The 15,811-nt window shown below is 47.5% G+C and overlaps 1 protein-coding gene and 1 pseudogene across 3 annotated transcripts in view; both read left to right on the top strand.

Annotated features, from left to right (window-relative positions):
* The window catches only part of Tmem131 (transmembrane protein 131), a 187,070-nt gene extending 173,761 nt beyond the window's left edge, over positions 1–13,309 (top strand). The window contains exons 33-41 of one of the 3 annotated variants that reach the window (XM_004633173.2): positions 1,131–1,258; positions 5,808–5,932; positions 6,128–6,277; positions 8,379–8,544; positions 9,081–9,202; positions 9,301–9,397; positions 10,236–10,333; positions 10,949–11,109; positions 12,279–13,309. In XM_004633173.2, coding sequence (XP_004633230.1) covers positions 1,131–1,258; positions 5,808–5,932; positions 6,128–6,277; positions 8,379–8,544; positions 9,081–9,202; positions 9,301–9,397; positions 10,236–10,333; positions 10,949–11,109; positions 12,279–12,563 — 1,332 coding nt within the window. In that variant the 3' untranslated portion in view covers positions 12,564–13,309. The remainder of the gene's footprint in view (positions 1–1,130; positions 1,259–5,807; positions 5,933–6,127; positions 6,278–8,378; positions 8,545–9,080; positions 9,203–9,300; positions 9,398–10,235; positions 10,334–10,948; positions 11,110–12,278) is intronic. The other 2 variants (XM_023717378.1, XM_023717377.1) reach the window with 2 other exon arrangements.
* On the top strand, positions 3,065–3,162 carry LOC111817257 (annotated as a pseudogene).
* Positions 13,310–15,811: the final 2,502 nt, after the last annotated feature.

The raw sequence follows: 15,811 nt of genomic DNA, 5'->3' as shown, positions 1-15,811 counted from the left end.
CTTTCCCCTACCAGCAGCTCTCACTGGAGCTTGGGAGCTCTCTGTGACTGTTCTTAGGTTGCAAGTGGTATATTTTCTTCCTAGCTGGGTTACCCTTGCTGGGTCACTTTTCTCTTGTCTTCTCTAGTCCAGATACACCTGTTCATGTGTCAGTAATGTGTGTCAGTCACCTATGAGCCCAGGCCTCATGCCAGGTGGTTGGGTAGCAGCACTGGGGAAAAGGCCATGTCCTTGTCCTCACAGAGCTCTTAGGCATGCACCTCCCACGTCCCACAACTGAGAGGCATGACAGCCTCTCTGACGAGGGAGCATTGCTACACCAAAGGCCTGCCCTGCCCTCTAGCATAAGTGCCCTCCTTCACAGGCCTTCAGGGAGGGGTCTGGGCCCTCCTGGTAACCCCATTGCCTTGACAAATGCCTTTGGTATTGAACCAGCCACAACTGTTACCAGGCTCAGGGAGGAGCAGGTCTGAATACACTGGGATCTGCCTGCTCTGCCTTCTTTCCTGGAGTGTTGCTCAAGGGTAGCTTAGTGCAGAAGCGTTTTACCTCACAATGTAGTCTTTGCTGGATTTTTCTTACCAATCAAGACAAGGTTTTACTCCCTAATACTTAGGAATAAGAAGGTACCAACCACTGCTACTACTGCCACCATCCTTTGTCAGGACAGAATATAAATTAAAGTGACCGTCTTTATCATTTAGACTCTCCACAACACAAGTCTAATATACCTAAAATGTTAGAATACTTGCCAGAACCGCAGTATAGGTCAGTGTGCATGTAGGAGTCTGTCCATGTATACAGACGACATGTAGATTTAGGGTGAAGGAGATAGCTCAGTGGCATAAGTGCCTGCCTGGCAAGCACAAGGTCCCAAGTTCAATCCTGTACACCCTGTACTAAATACCAAAAAAAAAAAGAAAAGGAGAAAAGTCCAGCTTTTTTTTTTTTTTTTTTTTGAAAAGGTTCAAAAGTCTGCACAAAAAAAAGACACATAGATTTTTATGTTGTAGATTTGGGGTCCTCGTCTTCAAATGAGACTCACCTTCATTCATTTCTATTATTTCTTTTCAAGCAATGAAGTTTTTGTTTTTGTTTTTGTTTTTGTTTTTGTTTTTGTTTTTCTACAGGACACAGAAAAGCAAAAGGGAAAACAAGCCATTCCTGAAAAACATGAAAGTGAAATGTCTCAAGTGAAGCAAAAGAGCAAAAAGCTTCTACATGTTAAGAAAGAAATCCCAACAGATGTGAAACCCAGGTAAGGAAAATAAGTGTGGAGAAAAAAGGTACACGAAGGAAGTTGCTGGTGAAAGTCAGGTGTTACTTCGGTTGGCTTGGGGGTGGTTCTGGCAGCACAGGCTGGGTCCTGCTTCAGGTTTCTCTTGGGTTTTTTCTCATGTCTAACATCCACTGCTGCCGATGAGGGGAAGCCAGACATGTAGAGGACGAGGTTAACAGTCTGTTGTGAAAATTTAGATTTTTTGATTCATTCCCCAGCAAAGAGCCACTTATATGCGAAGGTGATATTGGTGGCCCCACAGGATGAGCTTAACTTTTGTCACAGAGCTCTGCACCTGTAGAAGCACACCTTAGAGTCATGTGCCATAAAATTCAGAAGAGTTTGTTCTTCCCTAGAAACTCTCAGGCAGGTGTCCCTGTCAGACAGTTCCTCCAAGAACTAATTTCTGCCCATGGCATGGGCTTAGGCAGACCCTCGGGGAGGCCTTGCTGCAGGTATCCACATGTGTTGAACTTACGTCATTCTTGTTCTCACTGGGCCTCGAGTCAGTGTCTGCATTCCCAATAGACAAGTTTATTGTTGACATCATTGATAATGCACTTCATAGTTTGTCATAAAAATGTCCGGCCACACTGCCTACTTTTGGACAGAGACAGCAGGAAGAGATGCAGGAAGTCAAAGCATTGGGTGTAAATCAAGAAGGAAGTTGTAGCTTTTTGCCGTTGTTAATCTGGGCTTAGTTTGTGGAAAGGCTGTTCTGTGGAAATTCTGACTGTGACTCTGGGAATATAACTTGACTTTGCAAAAACATGACCTGGATTTGTTAGGGATTACCACAGTAAGATGTCACCTGAGCCATGAGCTTATGAAATGACATGAGGCACTGATTACTAATAAAGTATGTCTGTTGACAATTTATTCTTTTATGGGAAGTGTTAAAGAACCAGTCCCACATTTTGTTGAAAACTGTGTGGCCAAATTAGAAGGAATGTCAGATGGACCATGCAAGGGGCAGAGAGAGAGGAGACAAGCCCTTCTGAAGAAAAGGTTGGCATCCTGGCAGCCAGCCTGAGGAAGCCAGCCAGAGGCACAGGCGGTGCTCATGTTCTGGCATCTCGGGGCAGGGTTAGCACTGCTCCGCTGGCTCAGGACTGTTCTCCCAGTCCTTTTTTCAAGGTTAGGTGATCTAGTAGATCAGTATCTTACAATAAATGAGTCAAATGCATCCAGATTATGAAAAACCCTAGTTTTTACATGGGAAAAATCTTGTAAGTATAAATTATTACACAGTTCTTAAGATCATAAATTTAAAAGCCATTGTTCCTAAGAATTACATCATAAATACTGTCTCGTAGATAACTGTTACCACCCTGCCGTTGGCTAGCCCTGATGCCTCAGTTTGGTGCCTGAGACTAAGCAGATAGGACATGTTTATCCTAACCTGTATCTTTCTTCCACTGCTTTTGCTACATTCTGACTTTATCAGAATAGCAGACTTGAATTTGAGGAGTCTGAAAAACTTTGCTTGAGTCCACTGCCTTTGAAGGATTTCCTGTTCTTGGGTAAAGCAGAAGTAAGAGCAGTCAGTTCTGCATTCCTAACCCATGCATGGTGGTTCCAGCAGGTCCCTGGGTTCTATTAGTGCATAGTCAAGAGAGAAATGATTATCAGAAAATAATGCAAGCCATGTGTTCTCAGTTACCTTTCTAAGCCCTCTTTTTTTAATCACTGGAAAAATCTGTGTGCAGCCCCAGTCTTTCGTTCTCTTTAAGCCTTTTAAATTCACTGATCATTTTCTGTTTTTCCAAAAAATATTGAGGACCAGTGCTCGCTTTGGTAGCTCATATACTAAAATTTGCAGAGAAGATAACATCGGCCCTGCGCAAGTATGACACACGAATTTGGAAGCATTCCATATTTAAAATACATATATGTATATCTTGAGACTCAGAATTCATTATTTCGTGAATCAAATACACAGACAGAGACTGATTCTTGTAAATAATGGATGACGACTGCCTCTGAGTAGAACCATTCCCTGTGTGTCCTGAGCTCGGCCAGGTGCTGCTGCTGTTAGGCAGAGTCACGGCCGACCCTCGCTTCAGTGAGAGGGAGGAGAGACCTGCGGGCTGTGACTGCTTCCCTGAAGGACATAGATACACACTTTTTAAAAATTATAACATGGCCTCCTTAATAGAGTGGAATTTTGAGAATTTTGGGAGCGGGATCAAGCCAGGAGGATGGCTCATCCTCCATCCTCTCCCACACTCCCAAACGTGGACGTCAGAACAGTTAGCTGCTCGAGGAAGTAGGAGCACAGCACCAGAACCGCGAGCCATGAGGAGTGGGAGCCGTAGGCTGCAGGGCAGAAGTGTGGACTCCTGTTGCTCCAGTGCAGACACCGCACAGACACACTTGTGGCCTCCAAAAGACTGTTCTGGGTCGCACATGCCAGCAGAGAGAAATCCCATCTCAGCAGGGGCCCGGCTCAGAACACTACCCATCCAGTGATCGTCTGTTTCCGTTTGTTCATCAGGGCTCTACATGTTTAAGTAACTGTAATAATCTCCAGTGAGCAAAGGAGTGTAGCACGCTTAGCACAAGGCTGAGGGCCACGGACACCACTCTCCACACACTGCCTCGGCCCGCAGCTCTGTCCTCTCCCACACAGGGACCTGACCAGATAAAGCCTGGCCAGGCCACCTTCTCTCTCCCTTTTAGAAAGAATCACTTAAAGTAAGTTGGCTTTGATCTATTTTATTTTGAAGTCTTCAAAAAGGTTTTTGCTAGAGATCATCTGGTTTAATTTAGGAACATATGAACCTGCAAAAATAAAATAGTCTGGCGCCTTTTTTCTAAAAATCCAATTGACTTTATAGTGGCACAGAGCTGAGCTTTGTATAAATAGGCACCCCCACTCCTCTGCCAACTTGCCTAAAAATAACCCCCACTCTACCACCTCCCCCTGAGGCTAGGTGTCTGTGTCATGGGAGCCTTTGGGGGTTTTTTTAGAAAGCAGTTTTTAAATACTCTGTCAGAAGTGGAAGAGGGACAGATGATTTTATAATACTGCAGCATGAACAGTCTCATCCATAAAGAGTGGCGGTTTTTTTTCTTCAGTTTGTCATCCTACCTAAAATTCTGTTGATTTGGGCCAACAGAGACCCTTCGGGGTTTTGGTTAGTTATTTTATTAATTCCATATATAATACCTATTATGGAAAATTTATCAAATGTAAGGAAAAAAGACACAAAGACTTTTGACCCTACCACCTTACCAGGTGTTTGTAAATAGCGTCTTTGAGAACATGTTCATCTACTCAGAGACCACACTTTCCTGGCATGAAAGGGGAGCCAAGACATCCTGGTGCCAGTGGATAAAGGACATTTAGACCCCCAGAGCTTTGAGATCTGCCATGCATGGGTACAATGAGTGTTCCCAACTCTCAACCTAGCAGGTGGCAGCACTGTAGGGATGGCAATGGAAGGGAGACCATTGCCATCCCTACAGTGGTATAGAGAGGCCTTAAAGGGTGGGCTGGTGTCACATACCTGAGGGCTGGGGACAGCAGGTGCACCCAGAGGTGGAGAGTGCCAAGGACGCAGCCATCTGTGCAGACTCTATGGTCAGTAGCAAGACGCAAGCTGTGGGCGCAGCCTTAGCTCAGTGGCCATCACAGTGATGCTTGGGATAATTCCCTGCAGGGGCCCTGGCTTCACATAGCTATGTCTTGGCTTCACTAAAGCATCCCACAAAGGGTGCTCACCCTCCCCTCCTGGGGGACCCAAATCCAAGGCCTGATCCTGGTAGGTGTGACAGAAGTGGCTTTCTAAGAACGCTTCACTGCCTTGTGCTGCACCGCTCAGTGTCCCTTTCCCAGGCCTGCTGCCAGCACAGCCCTACAGTGTCCCACTCTGGGCTGCTTGTCTCTCAGCAGGTTTAGTGTCTTCAGTGTAGAGACTTAAAATAGCCCATCCAGCTATTTTGGCTTGGCTGACAGGAAATTCAATTAATTGTCCTATTTATACAGTGTTTGTTTATTACTGAAAGCTTACCTCAGAATCTTTTAGAAAGCATGTACCCTCAATGAATCCATAAAAAGAACATGTACAGTGGTTGCTTAGGATTCCCCACGCCACACTGGCCTGGACCTGATGCAAAGCAGCCTGCTGCCTTGTAGGGCTCAGGGTTCCTACTTGGGCCTGAATCCTTGCAGTTTGCACAGGGAAATGTGTCCAAGGTTTTGAATAGCAGACCCCATGAGATGCTATGTCTGAGACTTGTAGAATCCCCACACAAAGGAGGGCTGCCAGGGCCAGGTACAGAGACTGCATTTACAGCACACATTACCTGAGGTGGGGGCACTGACCCCACCTGCATGCCTCCTGGAGCCTCAGCATAGAAAGGCCAAGTGTGTGCTGGGCCATGGTCCTGGGCTAGTAGGGTGGATGGGCCATGCCTCCCAGGTCCATTAGCGTTGTAGAATCACTGTAATACTCATCTCTTCTACACTTGGTTCCAAGACAGTGGGATACATCGGTATCTTCCACCTTTGGTTGTCTTTCAGTTCTTTAGAAATAGCATATACTCCCCCACTGGAAAGTAAACAAAGGAGAAATCTGCCAACCAAGATTCCTCTTCCAACTGCATTGACAAGTGGATCCAAATCACGAAGTTCCCAGAAAACAAAAGGTATTGTCACTTTGGTCACATGGGTATTTTCAGTTTACCATATTTGTAATTGCTGTGAGTGGTGAGTAGCCACCAGTGATTAGTCACATTAAGGGACAGAGGTGACGTTCTTGTCTTTGTTTAACAGCCTCCACAAGATAGGCCTGAAGGAACGGAATTGTCCCCCACTAACAGCTCTTTTCTGGATTTGTGCAGGTACAAATAAGTTAGTGGACAACAGACCACCTGCCCTAGCAAAATTCCTCCCAAATAGTCAAGAACTGGGTAATACCAGTAGTTCAGAGGGTGAGAAGGACTCTCCTCCTCCAGAGTGGGATGCTGTGCCAGTTCACAAGCCCGGCAGCTGTAAGTATGGCACTTCAGGAACTGTGGTGCTCCCTGCACCCACAGCCTCCCTACCCCAGGGGTGGCACCCTGGGGCACACAGGCATATTCCCGGGAGTGGGGGGCAGCAGCATGGCCAACTTGAACTGTCAGCAAGGGCCCAGGACTAAGCAGATGAAAACTGGCCCTGTGGGAGTATTTATACCAGAGGAATCAGCAGGGATTCACCTGAGGGATCGCCAGTCCAGGGATTGGCACCTCTCTGTATGAAGCTTTTGTGGTTTTGCTCACGGCCTTCTCCAGTTTGGCCTGTAGTAAGTCAAGACAGTGAGCATAGTCTGCTGAAGATCAGTAGAAGTGCTCATCCTGTGGGTGCTGAGGCTAAAAACAGAAGACCACAGAGTAAGAGAAGGAAGGGCCCACAAGCAGGTCGCTTGCTGCCGTGGAGAACAGGCCTGCTTGTTCACACTGAGGAGAAACCAGGCAGAGGCGATGGGATGGCTGGAGGTGAAGATGAAGCGGGTGGAGATGCACAGTGGACCAGAGCAGTGGGTGGGCTGTGCGAGGGCAGAAGCTGGTCACTCAGGTGCTGTGGCGCTTGGTCTGTGTGCCAGTGAAAGTTGTGCTCCGTGTCCAAGCCTGGCGCCTCCTGCCTGCCCTGATGCTGTCAGCTCGAGTTAGTCCTGATCTTTTGCCTGAGGGTAGCTGTGCTCCCGAGTGTGTGAATGGTTCCTGTGTGCAGGTGGCTTGGCCTTGCTGGACATTGGTCCTTAGCTTGTACCTTGTCCTTGGGGGGTTCCCCATTCAGCAGGGGCCAGGGAAGTAAAGTTAGCCCTGCCGCCCAGGGTGCTTCCAGCTGGGTGCAGCAGTGCTCCTGGCGCTGTAATCTGTGTAAGCTCTCCCTGTCCCAGGGGGCAGCGCTCAGCACAGGGCCTTGTGCCATGTAGGACACTGAGGACATTCTCTTCAAATAGTTCTGATTTAGGAGGACAAAAATACAAAAGGAAGGGAGCCAGAAGGCAACAGAGAAAAAACCTAATATCGGGAGCCAGAAGCTTTGTAATTTTCAGATATTCTGCACTTTTACCTCCCACCCCTATCTGGGTTCCTGCTAGGAACATTCACTGTGGACACTTCCACAGGGTACGAGAGAGCAGAGGGATGGGAGTGGGTGCATATGGGGCACCATTTGGGATGGACACTGGGGCATGGGCAGGCAGCGGAGCGGCTAGGGGCACGTTGCTGGAGCCAGCACTTGAGGTGGGAAGGCAAAAGGCAGCTGTGAAGGCAGGAAGTGAGGAGAGTGGGCTTCCGGAGGAAGGAGATGTGCTTACTGCTGCCCTGATGTGGGTCCAGACATGGCTAGGGTGGGATGTGGGAAGAACTTGTGGTACTGCGCAGGCTCGGGGCTCATGAGCACTCCACACAGGCTGCAGCGCCACAGGCCAGGGCAGGAGGCACAAGGAGGGCAGTCTGGGTGGACACTGGAGGCCACCAGGGCGTTTGGGGGCACAGCATTCTTGGCACACCAAGGTTGGGGACTCCTCAGCAGCCAAACCCCCTGCTGCTCAGGGTTAGGAACACCACCAAAAGGTGCACAGTAGATATGCAAAGTCTTATTTAAATAGATACATATTTTCATCTTAAGTGCAAATATTTTGTGACATCAAAATCTTTTTAGAGCGCCTATGTAGAGGCTGCTGAATGGGTGCAGGGATATACCAGACACCCATATCCTTGTAAACTGGAGCGGGGCAGAACACAGCAGGCCTCTAGGGGAGACACGTGTCCTTGTTGGGCACTGCACCACTTGCAGATGTGAACCTAGGGAGAGGCTACCGGGCACTGAGCTGCTGCTGCCCCTGGAGGGTGGAGAGACAGTAAGGAGGGGGCCTGAAGCTACCAAGATTGCCCCACAGGCATGAGGCTCTCAGAAAGCTGAGCTACAGAGTTCCACTTTTCTTTTTAAAACCTTCAAATAAGCCTTCACCTTGTTTTCTTTAATTTGTTTTCTTCTTTGTAGAAGTGCTTGATTTATGCATCATCTCAACATCAGCAGTAACTGAGAAAACTGCAAACCAAAAACAGTACATTAACGAGAGCTTTTGTTTTTCATTTCCAGCTACTGACAGTCTTTATAAACTTTCTCTGCAAACCCTCAATGCAGACATTTTCTTAAAACAACGCCAGACCTCGCCCACACCTGCCTCTCCATCACCCCCTGCTGCACCATGCCCGTTCACATCCCGAGGCAGCTATAGCAGCATTGTCAACAGCAGCTCCAGCAGGTAGGCATCCAGACCTTCCAGACACCACCCAACATTGCTCCCCTGACATAGTGATGCTGCCCTCCTGCCTGCTCGACAGTTAAAGCAAGGATGGTGGCACCATGTGCCCACACTGTGTATCCTAGGAGCAAGCTTAAAGTTGGGTCCTCTCTCAACTGACAAAAAAGGCAGGGACCACTGAGGCTAGAGGTGCCACCTTTGAGGGCATTGCCCAGTGAGCTTGTGATGCACCTGGGGGGAGGGGAGCTGGTGCTGCCAGGAAGCTCACCTTCTGATGATGTCACTACACAGTGTCCCCCTCCCCAGGTTAGTTCCAAGTGTAGCCATCCTTGCCCTGCTCTTTCCTGTCCCAGGAAGCCTGTGGGTTTTCATCTGAATAAGCAGGTTGGGCACAGAGCATTCTTCATGAGCTGTCCCAGCAGCTGTGACTCAAGAGTGAGGTTCTGTCCTGCAGGCCCACTCCCCACAACAGGTGTCCCACAGCCCCTGGCCCACACTACCAACTCCCATCACTCCCTTCTGCTTCTTCCCTCAAGTGACCCAAAAGCAAAACAGCTGAATAGCAGCAAACACAAGTTGACGAAAGCGGCCTCGCTGCCTGGCAAGAATGGCAACCCCACCTTTGCCGCAGTCACAGCTGGGTACGACAAGAGCCCCGGTGAGTGCCTTCACTCCCAAGACCTGTTTCCTGGGCATGGTGCTCAGGAACACCTGGGTCTGCCCTGCCTTTGACTGATTCCATTTCTGTTGTTACAGGTGGAAATGGCTTTGCTAAAGTTTCTTCAAACAAAACAGATTTTTCCAGCAGCCTTGGCATCTCACACATTCCTGTTGACAGCGACGGCTCAGACAGGTACAGAAGACCTTTCGTAACCAGTACTACTTCCTTGAGTTGGGTTGGCATCTCTGTCCAGAGGTGGCTTCAAGGCATTCCGTTCCCATCTATGGGGAGACAGCTGTCAGGCACCGCTGGGTGGGAACAGCTGCTAAGCTTTGCTGACTGAACCCCCAGAAGGGAGTCAGATAGACCCGCCTGTCGTCTTCTCCGTTAACATGCTCTGCAGGAAGCAGACCTAGTCTGCTCTTTACAGAAGCAAAAACATACTGGGGAGGAAGGAAAATTCTGGCCATATTACTTTCTGAACTACAGTCTACTTTTTACACGGTGACATCAGCAATCACATGATGGACTTTTGCAGATAAATAAAAAGCCTGTCAGAGACCAGCCAGATAGCTCAGCGCACTAAGCACCTGCTCAGGGAAGCGCAGGGACCAGGGCTCCATCCCTAGTACCACATGCCATGCAGCCCCCCACCCCCACCCCCGGGCACGCTGACGCAGCCACTGAGACCAGCACTGGGGAGGCTAAAAACAGGACGATCACTATGAGTCCCAGCTGTGTAAAGAGACCCTGTACCAAATACAAAAAAAAAAAAAACCTGTCACTAGGGCCCCTGTTGCCCACTTTGCATTAGCAGGAAATGGGTCTTAGGTTAGAAATAGCTCTTTAACAAATCTGCCATTATCAAAAATAAACCAAACATATTTGTTTTCTTTGCAAACGCTGCCTCACCTAGCTCTTAGCTTGTGAGGGGTATGGCCTTGCCACTGTCTGAACTGACCCCAGTGGAGCTGGGCCCCTCTCACTAACTCACTCATTGTGTGTGGCCTTTTCCTCCTGTGACCTCTAGCTCGGGTCCATGGAGTCCCATCAGCAATCCAAGCAGCCCTGACTTCACTCCCATCAATTCATTCTCCGCCTTTGGAAATTCTTTTAATCTAACTGGTGGTAAGTGTTTAATACTAGCCCTGTAATTAATCTGCCTATGGGAAGAGAAGGAACAACCAGGTGATGTCCTATGTGATAGGCGAGTTGGTAGAAGGCTTCCACTCTTGCTCCCCGGAGGGGTTCTCAGGAGCCTTTCTGCTATGTCTGTGGGGTGCATAATACAATAGCCCCTGGGGAGGGCCCTTTTCCTGCCGTGTCCCATCATAGCCACACTGCAAGCCCATGGTGCAACAGGGTACACTTGCAGTATGTGGGCGCCAGCTAGATTGTGCCCCCCATATACACTGCTATCTATGTCAGAGCTGTAACAGACTCTGCTCTGCAATACGACCCAGGGTCCTCCTGTTTCTTGCCAGCTAGAATTTAGAGTCAGCAAGTTTTGCAGGAGTAGTGAGGTCAGTGTGGGAGGTGTTTGCATTGTGCGATTGGACGAGTGAGCCTTCCCCTTGAGTTCTGAGGGCGTCGTGCCCCACGCTTGCACACAAGGTGGGAGCTGAGGCAGTGTGTGTGCTGGGGGCTGAGTGAGTGCTATGGGAAGTGTGCTACTGGAAGTCCCTTTGCACCTGGGGCTCACAGCAAAATAAAAAGTGAACCTGACGGTTATGTCATTTTCAGAAGTTTTCAGCAAGCTTGGGTTATCTCGATCCTGCAATCAGGCCTCACAGAGGAGCTGGAATGAGTTTAGCAGTGGCCCTTCATACCTTTGGGACTCACCAGCCATAGATCCAAGCCCCTCCTGGCCAGCCAGTTCCAGCTCCCCAACACACACAGCCACCGTGAGTACTCAGGCCTGGCCCCTCCCTTGCCATCTCAGTCATTACTGTCATTGGACAGTGCCAACACAATGCAGGAAGGGCTGGTTGGGACTTCCCTGGTCCTCACTGCTGTATTCACATCCTCCCAACCAGAGCCACCAAGGTTGGAAAGCTTCAGGAGCAGTGAACCGGAGTAGGACTGCTCCTGCTTTGCCACCACAGCCCAGGGCCATTGTCACCTCTCCGACAATGAGCTAGAGCGCAGATGTGGTGCACTTGACAACTGGGCATGGCTTTACTGGCCCCAGAAGCAAGCTGGGAGGTTGCATTTACAGTGGTGCCTCAGTTTACAAACTTAATTCATTTCATAATTCCAGGGGAAATGGCCACATTTGTGTTTGTGCAGAAATGATGGCCATGGTCATGTTTGTCAGCCGATGCAGTTTGCAAACAAAAGTAAAATTTTGCCAAACATTTCTGTTTGCAAACCAAATAGTTCATGAACAGAAGCGTTTGTGCACCAAGGTGCTACTGCATTTTGCTTCTAAGAAGCGCCTTCTCTTAGCTTGAGCTTTGTAGTAAGCATTTGTTTCCTTCTCAGCTAAATTTTTCTGGAACATTTGTGCTCTAGAAATGTCTTCTTACCCAGGAAAATAACTCTGTTAGCTTTCCCAAAATGACAACAGAAAAGTCCGTCTGTGATTCTTTGTTCTCAGAAAACTAAATTAGACATGTAAAATTTGCCGGGGGCTTATTTTAACCTCATAGATTTTACAGTCATAGATTCCAAAGTTGGCTCTCACTTACAAGTATTTTGATTTCAGTTTCGAAAGTACCTCAACCATCTGTAAACCATGGTCAGCAGCAGCAGAGTCAGGTTGTCCTATTTGAGGCTTTGAGGGGCATCCTGCTCATGTGTCACTTATCTGGTGCCATCCCGTGGTACACAGTAGCCCTGTGGCACCTGTAAGTAAGAGGCTGTGCTCCAGGGAGATTGAACAGCAGCAGCCCAGCTGGGTTTGGTCCTTTAGAGTACCAGAACCATTCGCCCAGCTCTGACATAGCAATGTAGATGGAATGTGTTCTAAACAAAGTGAAAGAAACTTTGAGCCTGGCCTCATTCTGAGCAGTGCCTTCACCTGCCCCCCTTACCCTTGTATTCAGCATCGGTGTCGTCTGCTTTGTCATAGTCAATCCTTGGCAACACCAGTGGCCTGTGGTCCACTACTCCATTCAGCAACTCAATCTGGTCCAGCAACCTCAACAGTGCCCTGCCCTTCACCACTCCAGCAAACACGCTGTCAGGCATCAGCCTCATGGGCACGGAAAATTCCCCTGGTGCACACTCTGCCTCTGCCTCCAGTCCAGCTGACGAACTGGGACAGACGTACAACCCCTGGCGGATATGGAGCCCCACCATCGGAAGAAGAAGTTCTGACCCTTGGTCCAACTCGCACTTCCCTCATGAGAATTGAAATTAGGCCAAAAAAAAAAAAAAAAAAGAAGTGTGGAGGCCCCTTGTCGAGATTGAGACAACTTTCTGAGGCCCTTCCTGCTGTCACTTCCCACCCCCACCCTCTCATCTCTGCCAAACAGACCCAGCCGGACAGGCTTGCGCCACTCGCTTCTTTCACGTCTCTTGCAATTATGACAATATGAGATTTGCTGTTGTGCTTTTAGAGAAAAGTTTGGGCTCGGCCACAAACCCTACTAAGACCTGTACGTGTGAGAACCATGACTGCTCCCCCATGTCCCTGTCTTCACGCTTTACCTGTCTGAACACAGACTTGACATTGCCGCTGAGGGAGTAATTTGAGTTGATTCCTGGCATGTTGACAATTTTACTAAATTACCAAGTTTGGTTTTTAATAATTTCACAATATTATGCGCCAAGATCTAATTTTAAAAATGTATGAAGACTTTGTGCTGAAAATACAGAGTATTTTTTTAAAGTAAGGCTGTCTTGGTTTAAAGCAGATTACAGAAATGTAAGTCAACTTAAGAGCAGTGGATGAATGTAAAAACATTCAGTGGAGACCATATGCATTTTCTGTGCTGTTTGTACTTGAGGTATGTAACATTTGTATACCTGAATTTATTTTAAAGATAACTGAAATGCACATAGCCAAGTCTTGAGATACAAGATTGAATGTGTATTTCTTAAAAATACAACTTTGTGTTGTACTTTGAAATAAATGATGCTTTTTTTCAAAAGCCTTGAGCTGTTTTGTTTTGCTTTTTTACACACAAGATGGGTTTATCTGGATATTCTCACAGCATAGTGAGCAGTTGAATCATTGTCCTATTCTGGAGTTCACAGGTCGAGGCAGTGTGATTTACTACAACCAGAACTCACTGTGGCTTAGTGACGCTCTCGTGGTAATCACTGAAGGTCCTTGATAGAAAATTACCTGGGAGCCAGTTTGGCTCAGTGAGGATTGGCTTCTCCTCTACCGTTATCCTAAACAGTAAGGTCTTTAAGGGCCTGAGTTCAATCCCCAGTTCCACCAAAATAAAATAAAATAAACACAGTTGCTAACATTTCTCAGATACTTACTCTATGTCAGACTCTTGACTAACCCCCTGGCAACCACTGGTTATCTCCATCTTACTCTCAGTCTCTGAGAGATTGGTGGTAGGGACCACCGGAAACCCAGAGGCGGATCTACCACAGGTCCGCACAACCGCACCCTCAACCTCAGGAAAGGATGCATGTTCTGCGAGGGGCCATCCTTTACCATGCTGCCATCTGAGGAAATTGTATGCGAGCAGGATGCAGATGGAGAGGGTGCGTGGAAGAGCAGCTGGAACTTCAGGGGCCCAGCCTGCAGGAGCCTCCGGCAGCTCCACAGCATGAGTGGCCCAGTGTTGCCTATTCTGAATTTGGGGGCACACAGTAGGAAGGAAACCTTGGCCTGGGAGCCAGGGCGTTAAAAGCAGCCATTTGCCCACTACTAATGAGAAGCTTCAGCAATTTAATGGCACTGCTAAACCCCGGGCAGCCTGAGGAAAGCTGAGGGGCAGAGTCATAGACGGCAGAAAGGTAGAATGCTGGGCACAAATGCCAGCATGAGCTGTCTGGCAACCAGACTGCAGAACAGACTAGAAGTAACTTAGTCAAGTGTGAAAAGCACATTTAAGATAGTATTTTTCCTTTTAACTCAAAAGGGTATTAATGCTTTTCCAATCCTGAGACTCCTAAAACTCCAAATAGCACGTGTTGTCTACATAAATACCAGGCAAGTTTCAGCACACTACAGTGTATTAGTCATTTAGAAAGTCCTGCTTGGGGTTGGGGAAATAGCTCAGTGGCGTAAGCGCCTGCCTGGCAAGTGCAAGGTCCTGAGTTCAATCCCTGGTACCAAGAAGAAAAAAGTCCTGCTTGCTCCGACTTGCTTTTGTCACCTTAATTCCAGTCTATTTTAATGCCTGCTTTTGCTGGTAACTAAGAAAATGCTAAACATAACATGTTCTGTCTGGGATTAGTTACATCATGATGAAACCAAACCATCTCTGTGAAGGTCTAAATGAATTAGATGAACCAGTGCATGGCATGTGACTGTTAATGCTGTTTTGGTCTCATTCAATTAAAAAATACCAAAAAAAAAAAAAAAAAAAAGCCTTAGCAGAGCTGGGTGAATAGTGGAGGTGTGGCCTTGGCTATTTAATCTAGTCACTCATCTCTTCCTCTCTGGCACTGGTCTTTGCCTCCCAGCCATCGTGAACTAAGCAGCTGTGCTTACCATACCTTGCCACGCCTCGCTTACAGCTCGCTGATTATGGACTAAACCCCACCCTCAAGTGTGAGTTCGACCTTTCCTCCTTTAAGTCATGAGTGTCGGGTAGTGTGTCCAGCAGTGGGAAAGCTGAAAATACAGAAAATGGAAACCAGCAAAGAGGGTCATTGCTGAGAGTGAACCTGACCATGTGATTTAGAATTTTCTAGAACTTTTTTAGGAAGAGTTGGGAAAAGTTAGGACATGCGGGCTGACATAGAGTAAGCAGAGCCTGATGAGTGATTCTGGTCAGCTCAGAAAAACAGAACGTTAATAAAATACAGTAAAACCAGGCTTAGGAGGTTTCAACTGGAAACAAGGACTCAACTGCTGACTGGACTAGATACACTCCAGCAGATAATTAGTCTGCACTGTTCCTGTGTCCTGAAACTTGGTGAGAACTGAAATTAATGGTAGCAGACTAATTGGACTGGCAGAGGAAATTTCAAGACAACCTAACACACAGGTCACAATCATGGGTACTACTGACTGCTTTTGTCAGGTTTATTTAGAGAATCAGGCAAAAGATGAGAATAATTTGAGAAATTAAATATTGTCTCGGAACTATGTGCAAAGTTGGAACCAAGGAAAGATCTATACCATTAAAAAACAGTACTGGGGCCAGGGAGATAGCTCAGTAGAATAAGCGCTTGCCTGGTAAGCACAAGGGCCTGAGTTCAATCCCTGGTTCTGCAAAAAAAAAAAAAAAAGAAAAGAAAGAAACAGTACTTTGTACAAGAAAGATGTCCTGTATGTCTTACAGGCCTGGTGGCACATGGCTATAATCCCAGCACTCAGGAGGCTGAGACAGGAGGATCACAGCAAGTTAGAGGCCAAACTATTATAAAGCAAGACCCTGTCTCAAAAAAGAGAGAAAAAAGAAACTGGCACTCTTAGGAAAAGTATGATTGAACTTGTTATTCTCAAAAAAAAAAAAAAAAAAAAAG

The sequence above is a fragment of the Octodon degus genome, unplaced genomic scaffold, assembly GCF_000260255.1.
Source record: "Octodon degus isolate 3935 unplaced genomic scaffold, OctDeg1.0 scaffold00052, whole genome shotgun sequence".
Taxonomy (NCBI): Eukaryota; Metazoa; Chordata; class Mammalia; order Rodentia; family Octodontidae; genus Octodon; species Octodon degus.
This window is presented reverse-complemented; position numbering and strand designations above follow the sequence as displayed.